This window comes from Microcebus murinus, chromosome 7 (genome assembly GCF_040939455.1).
Source record: "Microcebus murinus isolate Inina chromosome 7, M.murinus_Inina_mat1.0, whole genome shotgun sequence".
Classification (NCBI taxonomy): domain Eukaryota; kingdom Metazoa; phylum Chordata; class Mammalia; order Primates; family Cheirogaleidae; genus Microcebus; species Microcebus murinus.
Window position 1 is genome coordinate 67064630 of NC_134110.1, and position 20714 is coordinate 67085343.

The following is a 20714-nucleotide window of genomic DNA, read 5'->3' on the forward strand; positions in this document are numbered from 1 at the left end:
ATCATAGATATATACAATTTTTACTTGTTAATTTAAAAAAACACAAAATCAAAAATGTAAATTATCTGTCTAACTAGGTCTCTTATAAATAAGCCTTCCTTTTCCTTGGAGTATCCCATTTACTTCATACATATGCAGTAAGATATTGATGACAAAACATAAATTTTATTTTCATTTTTTGCCTTTGATTACTGAATGTTTGGCACACATTCCTTTTGTTTCAAAAAAATCTTGAGTTGGAGTTATGATATTGTGAAATATGTATTTGGTCTTTGATCCTGTTTCCTGGGTACAATTCCTAAAATCCTTACAAGCTCCAAAGTGATGTCTTTTTGTATGCTAAGGAATGATTGATGGCTAGCAGCCCCTATTTAGCTTCAGAATGGGAGCTGATCGTCTTAAAGACCAAGGCATGATTAGAGAATTGGGACTTTTCAGCCTCACTCCCCCCAACCTCTAGAGAGGGGTGGGGAAGAGGAACTGAAAGTTAAATTGATCACCAATGGCCAGTGATTTAATCAATCACAACTATGTAATGAAGCTTCCATACAAATCCAAAAGGACTGTGTTTGGAGAGCTTCCAGATAGCTGAACACATGGAGGTTTCTCCAGGGTGGCATGCCTGTAGAGGGCATGGAAGCTTTGATCTCCTTCTCCCATACCTTGCCCTATGCATCTCTTATATCTGTTTGTTCATTTGTATCCTTTGTAATATTGTTCATCATTAACCTGTAAACATGTTTCCCTGAGTTCTGTGAGCCGCCCTAGCAAATTTTTTTTTTTTTTTTTTTTTTTTGAGACAGAGTCTCACTTTGTCGCCCAGGCTAGAGTGAGTGCCGTGGCATCAGCCTAGCTCGCAGCAACCTCAAATTCCTAGGCTCAAGTGATCCTTCTGCCTCAGTCTCCCGAGTAGCTGAGACTACAGGCATGCGCCACCATGCCCGGCTAATTTTTTCTATATATATTAGTTGGCCAATTAATTTCTTTCTATTTATAGTAGATAGGGGGTCTCGCTCTTGCTCAGGCTGGTTTTGAACTCCTGACCTTGAGCAGGGCTCCCAGAGTGCTAGGATTAGAGGCGTGAGCCACCGTGCCCACCCGCCCTAGCAAATTAATCAAACCTGAAGAGGATCATGGAAATCCTACTTGAAGCTGATTGGTCAGAAGTTTAGAGGCCTGGACTTGTGATTGGTGGGGGCAGGCAGTCTTGTGGGACTGATCTCTCAACCTGTGGGATCTGATAGTATCTCCAGGTAGATAGCATTGAAATTGAATTGAAGGATACCCAGCTGGTGTCTGCTGCAGAATTGCTTACTTGGTATGTTGGGTGAAACCCCCATACATTTGGTCACAGAATTCTTATGCTGATTCTTGTGAGAGCAGAAGAAAAACAATTTGAGGTTTTTCAGTCTTAGGCAGTATAATAATTCTTTAGAAAACTTTATGACTAAACCAACAAGCATTGTCAAAGAACAAAAAATTTATTCTGTTTCTTTTACCACTTCATAAATTGGCAGTGATTGAAAGCATTTGCACACATATTCCTAATGTTTTTAACAACCACATCCATGACACTTTTCAGTCTCCTTTAAAAAATTTAACACAGTATTTTCCACTAAATTCTTTTTTTTAGACATTAAAAAACTTTAAAATTTACTTTTTGTGGAAACGAGATTTCTCTATGTTGCCCAGGCTGGTCTTGAACTCCTGGTTTCAAGCATTCCTTCCTCTTCAGCTTCTCAAAGTGCTAGGATTACAGGGGTGAGCCACCAGGCCTGGCCATTTTCCACTTAATTTTGCATCAGTAACATACCTTCTTTTTAAATTAAAAACTTGTCCATTCTAATTTTTGAAACTAGAAAGATAATTATAATATAATTAGAACAGCAATAGATACTTCAGATTAATAATTATATATCGTGTCCCGTTTACAGGACGGAGGATGAACACAGAACACAAAACACAAATGCAGTACACAAAGAAAAACACGGACACACATACAGATGGTTGACTCAAGTAGTAGTACACTGGGTCAGTTTTATTTTTATACTCTAAAAAATTAAAGTTAGTTCCTTGTATATAACCACCCAGGCATTTCAGCAATGGCCATACATTCCAGAATGGGTAGCCTTAGGGAAGCAGATATCCCCTGACTCAGAATTTCCAGGTGGTTGCTCTAGGCGCCAGGCATAGATCATGGACCAAGATTAGCAAGGATGGGCAAGGCAAGCCACAGGGGGCATTTCTCATCCCCAACTTCTCTTAGGGTGATCCCCTAAGATCTTAGGCTGATCCCCGGCTGCTGTGCCTGCCTTAGGTTTCCCCTCCCTTGAGGGGTCTTACTTGTCATTGACTAACCAGCCATCTTACGGGGTTCAAGCAGCAATCACAGGAACAATGTATTTATAGTGTGGACTCCAGACCCCATTGCCGTGGGGCTGGACAGCTCTTGCTTACTTGCAGCTCGGGTCCTTTGTTATGCCTCTAGACAACAGTCTTGTTTATCACAAGGACCTTGTCCAGAGCACATTGCTTTTAAACACTCTGGGCAGAACACGTACATTACTCACTAAATTTAATTCTTAAACTAGGAAAATATATGTTAGTCCCCTACCATTATAATTTATATAGGGTGTCACTAATTTGTGCTGTCTGCATGAAATATTCAAATAAATACATACAAATAAATACATTTCAAATAAATAAATACAATGTTATACCAGTGCATAGAAGAAAAATCATTCAAACCAAATCAGTTTGTTAATATCTACTACCTTGGTGAAGTGATGAAGTGATCATGTGTAATGTCAAAGGAAAATTGCACCAGACAGGTTAAAGAGTTTATTCATTACTATTGCTGTAGGGGATAGATTGAACTCAACTCCCAATGCAATAGGGATTTATAGTCAACTTGTAGGGTGAGAGAGTTAGTGCATGAAAAATTGGCATTGGAACTTGGTTAGGTATTAGGAGTAGATGGGAAAAGGAACTTGATATTAGATATTAAGGATGAAGGATTCAATATAAACTGGCCTTAGCAGACCAAGGACAAGGCCTGGTGGTGAAGAGGGCTCAAAGGAGCCTGACTAATGTTTGGCCAAGGAGGGAGTCCTTGTCAGTAATATTAAAACTATAGTATTGTCAAATAAAACGTATGGGAGATCATTGTTTTGAACTGAGCTCCTGTACTAGGCTCCAGCATATCAGATGAAACCAAATAAGAGTCACTCATATTAAATGCCACATAATCAAACTAAAGTTTTAAGGAAGCAGATCCCAAAACAGTGAACTGTGAACAGATCACAGTGAACTGTGATCCCAAAACAGACCAGTTTTTTCTGAAAAAAGGAGATTGTAGTTTACCTGTATTGGAGTCATAAGGAAGTTTTCTTTGCTTTAACTCTCACAAAAAAGGTAGCTGAAGTAACCTCATATTAACTAATCAGTTTTTTCTTCTATTGTCCTGTTTCCTTGTTTCTACCTTACAAACCCCATTCTTCTTCCACTGCCAAGTGGGAGTTTTCATTCAATTTTGTAGAATGAATTCTGCCCTAAATTATGAATCTCAAAAGCCACATAAGATTTTTTAACTAAGTTTGTTGTAATTTTATCTTTTTTTAAAATTTATTTATTTATTTATTTATTATTTATTTATTTATTTATTTATTTATTTATTTTGAGATAGAGTCTCGCTTTGTTGCCTAGGCTAGAGTGAGTGCCATGGCATCAGCTTAGCTCACAGCAACCTCAAACTCCTGGGCTCAAGCAATCCTGCTGCCTCAGCCTCCCGAGTAGCTGGGACTACAGGCATGCGCCACCATGCCCGGCTAATTTTTTCTATATATATTAGTTGGCCAATTAATTTCTTTCTATTTATAGTAGAGACGGGGTCTCGCTCTTGCTCAGGGTGGTTTCGAACTCCTGACCTTGAGCAATCCGCCCGCCTCGGCCTCCCAGAGTGCTAGGATTACAGGCGTGACCCACCACGCCCGGCCTAATTTTATCTTTTGATATTATCATATGTAGTGGAAAAATTAAGGTAAAATGTAATCCTAACAAAACAGTAAAATTGTTTTTAAGGGAAAACTATGCTGCCTCAGTTTAAAAATTTTGTTTAAATTCATTACAATTTAATAAAATTTAAAATTCATTTTCTCAGTCTCAGTAGCCACATTTAAAATGCTCAATAGCTACATGTTGCTCATGGATATTATATTGGATAGCAGGGTTCTAGTACTATTTGGAGTCCATTTTCATGCATTCTCTACAGCATAGATACATTCTGTATCTACAGAAATATTTAACTTTGGGTGGTTATTATTATTATTTTTTTGGAGACAGAGTTTTACTCTGTTACCCAGGTTGGAGAGCAGCAGCTCTGTGGTCATAGTTCACTGCAGCCCAGAACTCCTGGGCTCAAGTGATCCTTCTCCCTCCTGAGTAGCTGGGGCTACAGGTGTGTGCCACCATGCCTGGTTAATTTTTTTTTTTTTTTTGAGAGATGGGTTCTTGCTATGTTGCCCAGGCTGGTCTTGAACTCCTCACCCCCACTGATCCACCTGCCTTGGCCTCCCTACTACTGGGATTACAGGCATGAGCTTGTGTGCCTGGCCCAACTTTGGGTATTTTTTGTAAACATAATGGGATCATGGGTATATTTTATATACATATTTGTTTATTTGTTTTGGTTTTTTTACTTCCTCTTTTCACTTACCATATGTTTTGGGGCTTGTTCTATGCTAATATTTAGAAATCTGCTTCTTTCATTTTAATGCTGCTTGGAGTAGGCCATCATATGGATGTACTCTGGTTTTAACTAGTCCCAGCTGATGTCCTTTTAGATTGTTTCCAGTACTACACTTCTATATAAAGTGCTTCATTTAACCTGTGTGCATTTGAGTATTTTCCTAAGATAGATTCTGAGAAGTAAAATTACCAAAATTTTAAATTTTTTACTCATATAACATTAATAGATACTCATAGATTACCATACAAAAATGCCATTTTACATTCATTCCCTTCAACAGTGCAGAAGAGTACTCTTTCCCTTATCCACTCTTTTTTTTTTTATTTATTTTTATTTTTTTTATTTTTTTGAGACAGAGTCTCACTTTGTTGCCCAGGCTAGAGTGAGTGCCATGGCGTCAGCCTTGCTCACAGCAACCTCAATCTTCTGGGCTCAAGCGATCCTCCTGCCTCAGCCTCCCGAGTAGCTGGGACTACAGGCATGTGCCACCATGCCCAGCTAATTTTTTGTATATATATATTTTTAGTTGGTCAATTAATTTCCTTCTATTTTTGGTAGAGACGGGGTCTCGCTCAGGCTGGTTTCGAACTCCTGACCTTGAGCAATCCGCCCTCCTCGGCCTCCCAAAGTGCAAGGATTACAGGCGTGAGCCACCGCGCCCGGCCCCTTATGCACTCTTGACATTTGCATCTTTAAAAATTTTGCCAATCTATGGATGAAAATTATTTTTAGTGTACATTTCCCTGATAATTAAATTGAACTTTTTTTTTTTAGTATTAAATTTTTTTAAGCCATTCAAATTTAGCTGTGGGGGGTTGAATGCCAACTTTTAGTGACATTAATGTTAATAAATTCTGATAACCCACTACCATCGGACCAGCCAGTATTTCATTACATAACACAATACCTTTGATTTGTTCTGAAAATAACAAAATATCTAGATAAAGTATATATCCTGTGTTTGTGCTTTCCTTGATTCTCTTTGAATGTTTTAAAAGCTCAGAAAAAGCTAGAATGACTTTGAATACCTTGTTTTTGGAGCGGGCCAATTTTTAATTTGCATGTCTACACAAGAATCATTTACATTACTATTTTCTACAATTTACTGTAAAACTATTAAAAAACAATGTAATTCTAGCACTCTGGGAGGCAGGCGGATTGCTTAAGGTCAGGAGTTCGAAACAAGCCTGAGCAAGAGCGAGACCCCGTCTCTACTATAAATAGAAAGAAATTAATTGGCTAAGTAATATGTATAGAAAAAAATTAGCTGGGCATGGTGGCGCGTGCCTGTAGTCCCAGCTACTTGGGAGGCTGAGGCAGGAGGATTGCTTGAGCCCAGGAGTTTGAGGTTGCTGTGAGCTAGTCTGACGCCATGGCACTCATTCTAGCCTGGGCAACAAAGCGAGACTCTGTCTCAAAAAAACAAAAACAATGAAAGGGGTAGGACTAGTATAGAATCACATTTCCCAGTAGGGTATGCTAGACAACACAACACCTAGCATTCTATGGAAGACTCGACAATCTTTCACTTTTTGTCTGACAGATAATACATTTAAAATTTCTGGAACATTGTCTGCCTTGTAAAGAAAATTAAAAAAATCTCAGGACCCTTTATGCAAAAGGGAAAGCTAAGCCTGGAGGATGAGTCATGCAACAATTTTTTCCAAATGAATAGCTATTGCTAACATTATGCATTAGCCAGATCACCAAGGAAAGGTCAAAGGCCTCATGCATTTATGAAAGACTGCTCCCACAGATCATTCCTAAGTAAATTCTTTGCTGGCCTCCCATTGCAAAGACAGGACAATTGTAATTTTAGGTCTTCAATCTGAGTCTAGCTCCTAAAACTAAAGTCTCCTTGATTCCACACTGATAATGTTAATTACAAGCCTATCTTCCCAGGTGCAGAGCACAGACAAGAGGAGCTGAATCATTCTTCCACCTACTCAGAGATGTCTGCATAATTGATTCTTCCTTTACTCTCTTTTTCTCTTCAAACATTTACCTTTTCTTATATGAAATGTAGATTTCCTGGGCCCTCACAAGTCTCTTAAGAATGTAACCATTTCCCTTACTGCTACCTACCCCTCTTCCTACATTGCCCCCCTTTGAGGGAATGTATACATACTTCATCTCCTGAAAACCTCTTTGGAAAAACAGTCACAGATACATCTGTGGCTTGTGTTTTTCTCGGAAGCTTCCCTAAAGCTGGCTTAATAAACCTCAATTGATTGAGATCCTTGCCTTAGTCACACATTTCGGTTGTTGGGCTTATAGTGAGAATTCAATAAATTTAATTTGCATCTCTTTTGTTAAAAGAATGGGGGAAAAAGGCAATTGAGAATTTATAGCATTTCTGTGAAACTGCAGTTCCCTGGATAGAGTCTGTATCTAGATTCACCTTTGATTTCCTTGGGGCTTGCACAGTTCTTGGAGGCATTTTTATAGGTGTTCAGTAATTGTTTGATTGAATTGAACTCTGTTCAAGTATGTCCTCATTCATTCTCCTATCTGTAGAAATGTGTATCATGAAATAATAGGCTTGCTTTGCTTATGTTATTTATCACGTATTTTTAGGTTGGGATTAGAAAATATATTGTAAGCATCGAAACTGGTGGCCTTGAAAATGGCTAGACTAGCTGTTTCCTTTCATAGTCTGAATTTTGTGAATATAACTAAATAAAAATCCTGCTCTATTAAAGTAGCAAATGTGATTTTGTTTGGAGTCTGAAGACATGGTTATGCTGTTTCTCACCATGAATAGTGATTTTTTACACATGATAAAGCAGGCTAGCATATTCACATAGATTACAACTAGAATAATCCATTGCTTTAAAAACATAATTTTTATCTGCTTTTTAGATTTCCTGTTCAACAAAAATTTCTTCTTAAATAACTGAAAAAAATATGCAGGGGCTAATGTAGATTGCAAAATGAAGGAGAAGCTTAGCTTTACTGTGGAGTCTGAGTCTGGGTGTAACCTAACTAGCTAGAGGATATGCAATTCCTGATTGACAGCAGGACCAGCATTATGCAGATTTTGTAAGGGAGAATACTCAACTCAGAAACAGTGATGAGGGGCTCTGTTAGAAATTACTACATTCACCACTCATATCTTTTAGTTTTCTGTCTACTGGATTTGTAAACAAATAGCACAAAACAGTTCCTCTTTTGTTTTTATTAAAGTGATACTGCAGTGCAGTTTCAGTCTTTCAGCTAGGCATACATGTGTGGAAATTCAATATTTTCACTAAATTAGCTAATTTTTAGCTGTGTTCCATGCTTATCTCTATATCTTTGTGTATTAAATCCTATCTCGAGCTGTTTCCTTTATACACAAGTGTGTTTTGCTTGTACCTTCCTGTCTTCTTCAGTGCGAAGCTTTATGTAGGTCAGGCTTGGCTTAAGCAGATTTCCTGAACCTGCGTCAGCTTAAGCTGGAGGAATTTTAATAAACCCTCCCCTGTAGGCGTGGGCCTAAATGAGGCTAGCCTAGTTAAGCCTGATCTTTTTTCTGTTTGTGAAAAGAGCTGGGCAGAGCTGAAGGCTGCTTGGTGGTTTCTGAAACTGCCTACTTAATTTGAAAAGAACAATGGTAGGAAAGGCTAGATCTTCCAATTTTACCTTATCTGAAAAGCTTGATTTGCTAAAGCTTGTGAAGCCATATGTGAAAATTCTCGAAGAACACACTAATAAACATTCAGTAATAGTGGAAAAGAATAGGTGTTGGGATATCATAGCAGTTAACTATAATGCAATTGGAGTAGACCGCCCTTCTCGAACAGCGCAGGGCCTACGCACCCTTTACAAAAGGCTCAAAGAATATGCCAAACAGGAGCTATTGCAGCAAAAAGAGACCCAATCAGATTTTAAAAGCAATATTTCTGAGCCAACCAAGAAAGTTATGGAGATGATACCCCAGATTTCCAGTTTTTGCCTGGTAAGAGACAGGAACCACATACAAAGGTAAGCTTTATTTTATTTTGTTGTGGAAAATTATGGCGCCTCCTATCTATTGAGCTTTGGCTTAGTTGTGATAGAGATATGCATAGTAAGCATCCCCACAAGGGGAGCAATGAATAGTGTCTTTGTTTTGCATTCTTAAGAAAAGTGAGGCTATAAGGAATTTTTCTGCTGCATTTGATTTAAGCTACTTTTTTTTTTTTTTTTACTGTCTTCCCCTCCCCCTTCCCTCCTGTAGTTTCGGAAAAGTAAAGGTTAGGGAGGAATAAATGGCATGACATTTGTGACATCACTTCATAAACTTTTTAAGCTTTAAATTATTTAACTATCTTCTGAGAATACCTTTTTCTTATTTAAGATTACATTTCTTTGGAGTTTTTGATTTTATATAACATTGATATAAAGTTAGAAGTCTCCAGAGAAATGGAACCTTTGTTTTTTTATGAATTGTCAGTGTCTGCACTGAATTGTCACTGTCTACACTTACTGAGCATGCACTGAACTAACAAATAGAACGAAAAGCAGTAAGTAAACTTATTAATGACATGATTGTGTATATGAAAACAATTTAAATTATTTTTCTAAAACATTTAAAATAAATTGAATACAACTAAAAGGAGTTAATGCTTAATTAGGAATTCAGATTACTTAATAAAATTAAAAGTTTTTATTTATTTATTTATTTATTAATGCTCTAGTTTCACTTTGATCTTGGGCCATACAGGAAAGAGTAAGCTTTTTCTTACTGCTTTGCAAGGATATGAAACTCTGAATTTTAATAAACCCATAAGGGAAACTGGGCTCTTTTAGGATTATACACAATTTTTTGGTTAAATTTATGCTCTGTATAACTACCTGCTTGGGAATCTTCAAAACAATTACCTTGCCACTAATTCAAATTATAACCCTTGGGAAAAGATAAAAATGGCTGCTACCTTCTTCTGAACCATTTGGGGTGATTTAAACAAATTATAAACTCCTCATAAAGGGGCTTTTCAAACAAAGCTTTATACAGTGTGCTTTTCTATTGCTGGATATATAAACAAATTATTGATCATCTGTGAAATCCCTTTGATATTTGGAAAGAAGCAAGAGAGAAAATCAAGTATATCTGTTACTTTGGCAATCTATCTTCTTGCCATATACTGCTTATTTCTACTTGATTGTACAGTAAAAAAAAAATACCACCAGTGGGAATCCAGGACATGGATACACAGTGGACTAATTCTTGGGGCCACTAGTTAAAATGTTCACTGTAATGACAAATGATGAAATCCTAATACCCTCGATATTAAAAAAAAATCCACAGTAAAATTGTTATATATTGTGCTACTTATTCAGAATTTTCTACCTCTAGAATCATAAAGAAAACTTTTTTGCATTACAGGTATAAAACTATACCTTTTAGATATTAAATATAGTTTTTTTATAATTTGAAAACTACATATAGAAACTGTAATTTTAGTTGCGTATTTTAAAAATGCAGTGAGTATAGAAGAGAAGCAATAAATAAACATACAAATATCTGTTTACATTTTTACCATTTGCATGCATATACATACAACATACATACTCACAAAGTCTTTTGGGACACCAACATTTTTCCGATAAAAAATTAGTTAGTTGATTTATGCCTTTCTATACCTACTTTTTAAATAATACCAATTTTTTAGATTTTTAAAGGGAAGAATGTAAGAAACATGCCATTTAAATTCTTATGTTAGTGTGTTTACACTGCCATTTTCTATATATTATTTATTCGTTCAATATATTTATGTATTTAATGTGCTTCTACTTATTTGAATGATATCTTTAATCTTAATATCTCAAAAGTTTATAATTTTTCTATTATCTTAATTATGCTTCTAAATAACATGCCTGCTAATCTCAGCAAACTCTCCCTTAAGAAGGAAAATATTACTATTTGTATTATTTAACATATTTAAAAAATATATACCTATTTTGTAAAGCTGCTTATTTCTATAACTCACATTGATTTGTATCTTTATTTTTACCTCTCTCTAATATCAGATTATACTTTGTGGGTTTTTTTTTTTTTTTTTTGGCAAGGGCAAGGCTAAGAAGATACATGTTTTGTTTTTGTAAACTGTTTGATCCTCAAAGTTCAGACTTATAAATTTTAGCAGTCTTTCTCTATTGATCATTTTTGTGATCTCTAAAGCTTACTTTTAAAAAATTTTGTTATGCTTTGCTTGAAATGTTTTAACTAAAATATAATGGAATAGTCCAGATATAAGGCATATTTTTAATTTACTTGAGAATATAACATCTATGTTTATATTCAATTATACATACTAATTTTGAATAGTAATCGAGTGGATTTTTAAAAACTTAATTTTCATATGTATTACTAACCTTTTCCATTGAATGTTTTAGCAGAGATATTAATAGAAGCAGATCTTGCTAATTTGAATTACATTTATAATCCATTGTTTTATTTTTGGAAATCATAAAATGACAAAAAAAGACAACAAAAATGAAGGAATTTATATAATTCATAAATAAAATTTTATTATATATAATATATCTATTAGTTTCATTTTATCTCTGAAATAAATATCTGCTATTTCTGGCAATTTAATGCCATTAGTAAGTGGCATAAGGAGAGTTTTAATTTTTTTCCGTACGTTCTATTTGAACTTGTTCCAGCATTTTAATCATCTATATAGAATGTATTTTTTTAAACTATCTTACTTATCATTTGTAAAATGTTCCCTAAATAATGCTAAATACTTCCATTAATGTTCTAATAATCTTTCCCCTCTAAACCTTTTATTTTTATGTTAGAAGTATAATTTTAAAAAAATACTCAAGAAACAAGAGTATATATTCTTCATATTATACATGAAATTATTTTTAAAAAACAGCTTGATAGTATATAAGAAATTATTTTTGAAACAGAATTTTTGGGTGTGTTGCATTTATAATGTCTTAACAAATGCTATTTCAAGGTTTAAATTATGCTAAAATTGTAGTTGTCTCTACTAAGAATCCATATCTTATGGAAATTATGTGTAGATTTGATAAATCTTCAATATATCTATAGGCCAGTTAAAAACATTTCATTAAAAAATCATGTCATTTGTTCATATGTAATCATTCAACATATAACACACACCTCGTAGGTTTCTGGTACAAAATTATGCTAGGTACTAGGTATATAGTGGTAGAGAAAAACCCTTGCTTTTGTGAAATTTACCTTACCAATGGTTGAAAGACTTATAAAGAGAGCAACTGAGTCCTGTGGTTCAGGATAGGTGTAAAGAGGAGATGCCATTGTATTTGAAATAGGATAGTTAGAATAATACCCTATAGTTGGGTAACCCCCAAAGCCATACATAATCTGTTTTTAGTTGTTGGGCAAATGCAGAAATCAGTACCTCCCATAGATGGCCTTCCACTGTCCTTCTAGAAGATATGGGACTTGGTGGTTTTTAGATCAGTCCAGGAGAGCAGAATGAGTTCTAGGGTTAAGGTATGAATATAACAAGGCTGAGAATGCATTAAATGGCTCTTTACACCACTGGAGAACCACAGAGTTGTAGGGACAATTGGTTTCTCTTTGAGAGCATTAAAAATGGCTTTTCTTTTTTATTTGTTTCATTGACTTTGTATAATATTTGTAGTTTCCTGCCCTTTTAAAAGCCCAGTTTTGGCCGACATGGTGGCTTGTGTCTTTAATCCTATCACTTTGTGAGGCCAAGGTGGGAGAATTGCTTGAGCCCAGAAGACTGAGGCTGCAGTGAACTATGATCACACCACCACTGTATTCTAGCCTGGCCTACAGAGTGAGATCCTGTCTCAAAAAAAAAAAAAAAAGTAGCCCAATTTTAAAGTTAAGGATGTGGGCCGGGGGACCTGTATATCTATATTGTTTAAATTCCAATTTTAGTCACTTTCATTTGTTGTTCCAAGTGTTAACATTTTTTTGTGTCATGACTTTCTTTATAGTTTTAAAAGCTTTATAGTTTAATATATATTAAATGTGAAATTATGCTATAAATATACTCTTGTCGTCCTTTGATTTACATTTTATAATGCTTTTTTGTGTGCTATAGTGCAAACTTGGATGAGGAGGCACAGGCTGGTACCAGTTCACTACAGGTAATGTTGGATCACCATCCTGTTGCTATTACAGTGGAGGTGAAGCAAGAAGAAGACATTAAACCACCTCCTCCACTGGTTTTAAATTCTCAGCAGAGTGATATTTTAGAGCAAAGAGAAGAACATGAATTAGTACATGTTATGGAAAGATCCTTGTCGCCTTCACTTTCCTCTGTTGATGTGAGAATGACATCGTCTCCATCTTCTATTCCAAGGAGAGATGATTTTTTTCGCCATGAGAATGGAGAACACTTTAGGTCACTATTAGGGTATGATCCTCAAATCCTGCAAATGTTGAAAGAGGAGCATCAGATAATTTTAGAAAATCAAAAAAACTTCGGATTGTATGTTCAGGAGAAGAGGGATGGATTGAAAAGAAGGCAGCAACTAGAGGAAGAGCTACTAAGAGCAAAAATTGAAGTGGAGAAGCTGAAAGCAATTTGCTTACGGCATGATCTACCTGAATATAATAGTCTGTAAGATTTTTTTTCAATCTTACAATTTGATAATTTTAATTTTGGCCAAATTTCTTTAATTTTGGAATCTCCTGAAGCAAAATATATATTCTTGAAAAATGTTGTTAATCTCTACTATGGAAAAACTTTTTTAACATGATTTTCTAATTATTTAATTTTCTTTTGAGACATTAAAATTTACTGATCGATTGGCATGCTTATATTTAATAGTTTCTCCTGTTTTTCTTCTAAGAAGTTTAATAGTTGGCCTTACAAAAGATGTTTTATTTGATCATTAAAATGTATATAAATAGGTATACAAACATACGTATTTTTTAATGTTCTGAGTTTTTAACATTTTTAGTTAGAACTTTGAAAGGTATAAAGGTTATTAAGTCAGTTTAGTTTAGAAGCTATATTAACCTAATAACAAGAAACTTGTCTGTATGTCATTGGTTTTTATCCTTTCATCTTTTGAAGGAGTGAGTCCTAGGATTTTAAAGATAGAAGATATTTGAAGAACTCTTTTTTCTACCTCTTCAATTTAGAGGTAGTGAAACTGAGGTCCAGGGAGAACTTAATGACTTAATTAAGGTATTAAAGCTATTTATGGCAGAGTAAAGACTAGCACTCAGTTTTTCTTTGTGTAATTTCCCCCCTACTATTCCTTTTTTTTTTTGAGACAGAGTCTCACTCTGTTGCCTGGGCTAGAGTGCCATGGCGTCAGCCTAGCTCACAGCAACCTCAAACTCCTGGGCTCAAGCAATCCTCTTGCCTCAGCCTCCCGAGTAGCTGGGACTACAGGCATGCGCAACCATGCCCGGCTAATTTTTTCTGTAGATATATATTTTTAGTTGTCTAATTAATTTCTTTCTATTTATAGTAGAGATGGGTCTCGCTCTTGCTCAGGCTGTTTTCTAATTCCTGACCTTGAGCAATCTGGCCCGCCTTGGCCTCCCAGAGTGCTAGGATTACAGGGGTGAGCCACCACGCTCGGCCTCCTGCTATTCCATAGAAGTGAAAATCCAGTAAAATATTCTCCAGATTTAAATATTAGAAACATTTATTTCCTTAAAACTGCTTTTAAAGATTGTTACCTTACGAAATCTGGGGAATTGTATTAATCACTCCTATTCCACTTTTTTTGGTCTGGCAAAGTATGGTAAAGTATTCTATTGAAGCTATTATGTATTTTGGCTGTGTGATTTAATGTCATAATCTAATTTAAATATTCTGAAAAACATTTTTTCATAGTACAAATCAGAATGAACAAAATTAAGATTTTACTTAGAATAAAAATAGCAAAGAAATCATGTTTATAATTTATGATATAATCTATAGTCTTTGTTTTTTGTAAATATTTTAGTTTTTGTGGAAATTAAAACCTCAATACTTAAAGCATACCTATTGAAATTATGTTAAATCTCTAATATGTATACTACTTAAGAATTTCTATTATTTGTTTTGCTGTGATTTTTTTGAGAAAGGATTTCTAAGCCAAGTCTTAGAATGGTTGGTGTAGGTAGAATTTCAGCAGTGTATGGGAGAGGGGGTGTTTGAAGTCAGAGCGAGCAACTGGCATAAAGACATAGAGAATGGGAAAAAGTGGATCAGTGCATGTAAGCACAAATGCAGTGCTAAGCCAGTGATTTTAAGTGAGTGTAGAGAGAGCCAATTAGAGCTGTGGTAACCTGGACTAGGAAGGGGTAGCAGCTGGACTAAATGGGGTAGCAGCTATTTAGTTCCAGCAGAATTTTTACATGCAGCAATAAGCTAGAAATCTGCATTTTTTATGTAAAATTTTATAATTTTAAAATGTTTGCAAGTAATTCTAAATGCTTTTAAAACACTATACAGACAACATGTGAGTGGGCCTTATTGAGCCATTGGGCTTCCAGTTTGTGGCCTTTGGAGTTGAGCAATGGTTCTTCAAGTGTGGGTCCTGATCAGTAGCAGCAGCATCACTTTAGATTGAATCAGAAACTCGGGGTGGAGTCCAGCAATCTGTCTTAATAAGCCCTCTAGAGGTTCTGACACAAGCTAAAATTTGAGAACCAATGAAAGAGAGTATTTTGGAACAAGTCTTGGTGCCTAAATCATACTAGATGGTTCAAAATTTTTGTTGAAGAGTAATTAAAGGTTAACTGGGGGATATCAATTTGGGGAGTGGTTGCTGCCAGATTTTGGATTACATTAAATACAATTTTTAAGGGGTCAGATTTAACTGAATGTACAATGAGAAGCCACTGAAGGCTTTGGGTTAGGGGAATGATATGATTAGAGCTGTGATTTAGGAAAAGTGACAGGGATAGGCATTGTAGTGAGAGGAAATTAAATCAGAAATTTAGGTTAAGGCTATAGAAATAGAAAAAATAAACATGAACTCTTATGGTACTATTTTAGCATGTTGATTCCTTTACTTCAAAAAGAAGGCATTTTATACCTGAGATTAGAGTTAAATATTTTGTTATAAAAGTGTCTTGAATATAATTTGACATATCCTTTTGATAATTTTTATCATCCCTCTTCTATGACTTTTCTTTGCATCTAAGGATTCTTACAATTCTAATTTGAGGTAATGTTTTTATGATATAATTCTAGTAAATACATCTTTGCCATAGTAAGCTTTATTTTTTGAAATTATTGAAAGCAAATTACTAAATGAAATGTAATATTGCAGTTGCAGCATGCTATCAAGAATTGATAATGAATTTTCAATTTGAATGTTGACTTTGTAACACTGAATCAGTTTTCCCAAATGTGTTCTGTGGAACTGGACCTGTGAAATGTTTCTAGAAAAGAGAACTGTGTTTAAAAAAAGGCAACATGCACCTTTTTTGGTGGTTAGGTTCTAAAATTAGTGTGGAAGGTAAAAAAATTATGTATACACAAAATTGCCCTTGAAAATTCCTTTGCTCCCTATAAAATAGCATAAACATAATCTGCTACGATCATATTTTTCTGTAGCATTGATCAAGATTGCTGTTTTCTTTAGTTGTGTCAGGTGACGCAATTCATTAACATTTAGCGGCTTTGTTAATAAGAAACCTATTTTCACTTTTTTTTTGAGGAGAAGGAAAGATAAGTTTATTAATTCCCCAGCAAATGAGGAGGTTGGCAGACACCTGTCTCAAAGTATCAACGTTTTATTTTCACATATTTTTAAACATCAGAATTCTCCTTGCAGTGAGTTTACTGCAGCAATTTGTGTGAGTCTTGTTTAATTTTAATTTGCAAAAGTTTAAATGCATATAATTCTGTGCCATTGCAAACCACCTCTCCCATATAATCATGATTAGCATAGTACAATTTATGAGAATTCCTATATAAAGAGATTTTTGGAGGCTTTATTATCTTGCAGAGTATCTTAGGGAAATTCAGAGCTAAATCCTTTTTCCCCCCTTTTTAGTATTGAGACTTGAGTTTGGGGATTACTTACCCAAATAATATTAAAAGTTTTTGCTGAGGACAAGTTTCACTAAGGGGAATGTATAGGGGGAAATTTTGCTAGTACCAACAGAATATAAAGTTGGCCTTCTGTCTGCAGGTTCCACATTTGAGGAGTCAGCCAACTGCAGATTGAAAATATTTGGGGAAAATTAAATAACCATACAACAATAAAAATAATACAGATTTAAAAAATATAACAACTATTTACCTAATATTTACCTTATGTCGGGTGTTATAAGTAATCTAGAGATAATTTAAAGTATACGGGATGTGCATAGGTTACCTGCAAATACTATACCATTTTATATAAAGGACTCGAGTATCCATGGATTTTGCTGTCTGTGGAAGTGTGTATCCTGAGACCAATCCCCATGGGGTACTAAGGGATAACTATGCACGGAAGCCACCAGATATCCTACATACCCTAGAGAACTGTTTGGGGCCATGAGCTTTACCTATAAAATGAAATTCTGAGAAAACATAGAGAAGAGTAATTTTATTTTTAAAATGTAGACTTGATTCTATAGAAATATATTAAATTTGGAAAATGTACTAAGTCAAACGATTATTTCATCCAATACATTAGTAATTTAGATAGTGGATAGATTATTTTTACCACCTCCTTATGTTTCTCTTATCCATGTGAATTTAAATGGATAACTTGTTACAAGCTGAGTATTATGACTTTCTAAAAGTATAATTTATAATAGCATTCTGAGAAAAGATAGTGAAACTCATTTCTAACAAATGCCAGATTTCTTTAAATAGTCAAATCAAGTACTTTTTTTGTATGATAAAACATCAGCTTGGTGTTTTTTCATTTTTGAAGAAGTCACTCTACCCTGTTCTATTTTTACTTATGTGAAAATGCTTAAAATATGAGTTATTTTCCATGTGCCTTGAGAGTAATGTCAAATTTTCAATAGACATGTTTATATAACTTAAAGCATAATAAATTGTATTTAATATATACTGTAGATGATGATTAAATGCTTTGTTCATATATGTTCTTTTAAATGCAAGATAATACATTGTACTTATTTGTGTACTTTTTTGTGTGCCATAAGACAAAGAATTCAGTACTATAGAGGTAGAATTTTTTGATGAAGCATGATTGAAATAAATTTATTTAGATGATTATAATACATGCCAAATCTAAATATCGTAATTCACTTCTTTTTTCAAATGTTAAGATCCACAAATTCTCAAAATCAAATGTTTGATGAATTTGATTATAAATAATAATTAGGTGATACAAAATTTTCACATACTTCACAAATATAAAAGAGTAAGTTCTTAAAATATACAAGTTAATTAAACATTAACAGAGTTATGCTGAATCTTTATATGATTTTGAGAAATTGTTCAACATATTTTTATATATCATTTAAATTGTTTGATTAAAAGTAGTTATAATTTGAATATATATTATTTAGTTTTCAATTGCTTTGTAAATAGCAGAAAGCAAAATAAATGAATAAATGAAAATAAAAATCCACTCTTGTCAGCCCAAACAATTTAACTAAAATAGAATTATACCTTTTTAGTAGGTCTTTTGTGTTTTAAAATTATGTGTGAACTTACCTCTGTTACAAAGATTTTTCTTCCCTAACATTTTATAAATAAACCTCTTAAACATATAGAAGTAGTTGAAAGAATTTTGTAGTTAAGTATTCATGTGCCTACCACCTAGATTCTTCAGCTAATGTTTTACTGTATTTGCTTTATCACCTAGTTATCCATCTGTCCATCTAATAATTCATTTTTTAAGACAAATGTTATTTTAAAACAAGTTGTAGAATTAGAAGAATTTACCAACAGAATATAAAGTTGGCCTTCTGTCTGCAGGTTCCACATTTGAGGAGTCAGCCAACTCCAGATTGAAAATATTTGGGGGGAAAAATTAAATAACTATACAACAATAAAAATACAGATTTAAAAAATACACCATTTTATATAAAGGAGTTGAGTATCCATCACACTTCACCATGAATGTTATTAACTAGAGTTCAATATTTGTGCCTATGTGTTTTTTTAGGTAAAATCTGCATACAGTGAAATGTACAAATCTTAAATGTACCATTTGATGAGTTTAGATAACTAACTACATCTGTGTTGGTCAAATCTCTATCAAGATTTGGAACATTGGCTGGGTGTTGTGGCTCATGCCTATAATATGGCACTTTGGGAGGCTGGGGTAGGACAATTGCTTGAGGCTAGGAGTTTAAGAGCTGCCTGAGCAACACAGAGACTCTGTCTCTACAAAAAAGTAGAAAAATTAGCTAGGCGTAATGGCTTGGACCTGTAGTTCCAGTTACTTGGGAGGCTGAGAGAGGAAGATCGCTTGAGCCCAGTTAGAGGTTGCAGTGAGCTATGATGATGCCACTGTACTTTAGCCCAGGCAACACAGTGAGACCCTGTCTCAAAAAAAAAAAAAAAAAAAAGATTTGGAACATATTCATCAACTCAGAAAGTTCCCTCCTGCCCCTTCCTAATAATCTCCTAAGATCTCAAACATTGTTCCAATTTTTAAAAAATCATAGGCCGGGCGCGGTGGCTCACGCCTGTAATCCTAGCTCTCTGGGAGGCCGAGGTGGGCGGATTGCTCAAGGTCAGGAGTTCAAAACCAGCCTGAGCAAGAGCGAGACCCCGTCTCTACTATAAATAGAAAGAAATTAATTGGCCAACTGATATGTATATAAAAAAAAAAATTAGCCGGGCATGGTGGCGCATGCCTGTAGTCCCAGCTACTCGGGAGGCTGAGGCAGAAGGATCGCTGGAGCCCAGGAGTGTGAGGTTGCTGTGAGCTAGGCTGACGCCACGGCACTCACTCTAGCCTGGACAACAAAGCGAGACTGTCTCAAAAAAAAAAAAAAAAAATCATAAATAAGTTTTGCCTGTTCTAGACTTTCATATAATTGGAATACAGTATGTATATTTTCTATTTTTTCATCCATTTTAATGTTTTTAATATTTAATCTATGTTCATCCATCCTCTTATTAGTAGTTTATTGTTTTTTGTTGCTGAATAATATTCCATTATAAATATAGCATAATTTGTTTATCTGTTATCTTTTGATGGCTTCTGGGCAATTTTCAGATTTGGGCTATTGTGTATAAAGCTTCTATGAATATTCTTGTGCAAGTTTTTTTGTGGGCATAGTACTAGAGAACCATATATATTTAACCTTTAAGAAACTGCCAGACCTTTTTCTAAAGTGATTGTATCATTTTATACTTCCATCAACAGTGTATGAGGTTTTTTTTTCAAAATAAAGCTTTGCATGTTCAGTGATTGGAATGTCAGAATTGAAATTGATGAATAACTTTTCTAATTATTTAAATGAATTCAAAATGCTGGGGAGGTAGTTTACATATCTGGGAATATTGTAGTTTATTTAATTTTTCCCCCGTTTTTAGTACTTAACTGCATATATGCTCTTACATGAGATATTGAAGAAATGATGAAATGTATAGTTGCTGTCATGCTTGTAAAGTATAATTCAGAAAATGATCTTTAATGCAAAGAAATATCTGTTAGGTTTATTTCATACATAATACTTGTATTTGGTTGACATTCAATCTCTTATTAGGTAAAGAAAACTTGGATGATTATTGTGTTTGAAGGGATTTGTATATTGTTTGTATAATTTTTAGTGTAATAAAAACTATTTCAATCTTAAATTTATATTGCAGTTATATGTTAATGCATATTAAAAGTTTTGGTAGGTTTCGGTAATTTTAAAATTCAGAAGATACAATCGGTAAGAGTATTTACATTCTTTATTTAATTTGATTATATGGTATGTTTTAAATTTTATTTGTGCCCTTGAAAACAATGTGTGTATTTAGAATTGTTAAACAAAAAAATATTAAATGCCTGGGTTTATGGGATGTCCATTTAAGTCATCCCACCCTGGAGTGGCCATTCTTAGGACTCATTCATTAAGATGATAATGTTTACTATTAATATC

At 34.4% G+C, this 20714-nt stretch overlaps 2 protein-coding genes across 3 annotated transcripts in view; both read left to right on the top strand.

The window, feature by feature from the left end:
- Positions 1 to 20714, top strand: part of RAD54B (RAD54 homolog B) — a 105708-nt gene that overhangs the window by 35628 nt on the left and 49366 nt on the right. The window contains exon 4 of one of the 2 annotated variants that reach the window (XM_076005157.1): positions 12790 to 12927. The exons of the other annotated variant lie outside the window; for it this stretch is intronic. Within the exon in view, the coding sequence (XP_075861272.1) occupies positions 12790 to 12839 (50 nt within the window). The 3' untranslated portion in view covers positions 12840 to 12927. Of the gene's footprint in view, positions 1 to 12789; positions 12928 to 20714 lie in introns of those variants that run through there. 2 annotated transcript variants of the gene reach the window in all.
- FSBP (fibrinogen silencer binding protein) lies at positions 8227 to 17757 on the top strand. Its single transcript, XM_012772881.2, has 2 exons — positions 8227 to 8713; positions 12790 to 17757. The coding sequence occupies exons 1-2, from the start codon at positions 8340 to 8342 to the stop codon at positions 13313 to 13315; spliced, it is 900 nt and encodes a 299-aa protein (XP_012628335.2). The 5' UTR covers positions 8227 to 8339; the 3' UTR covers positions 13316 to 17757.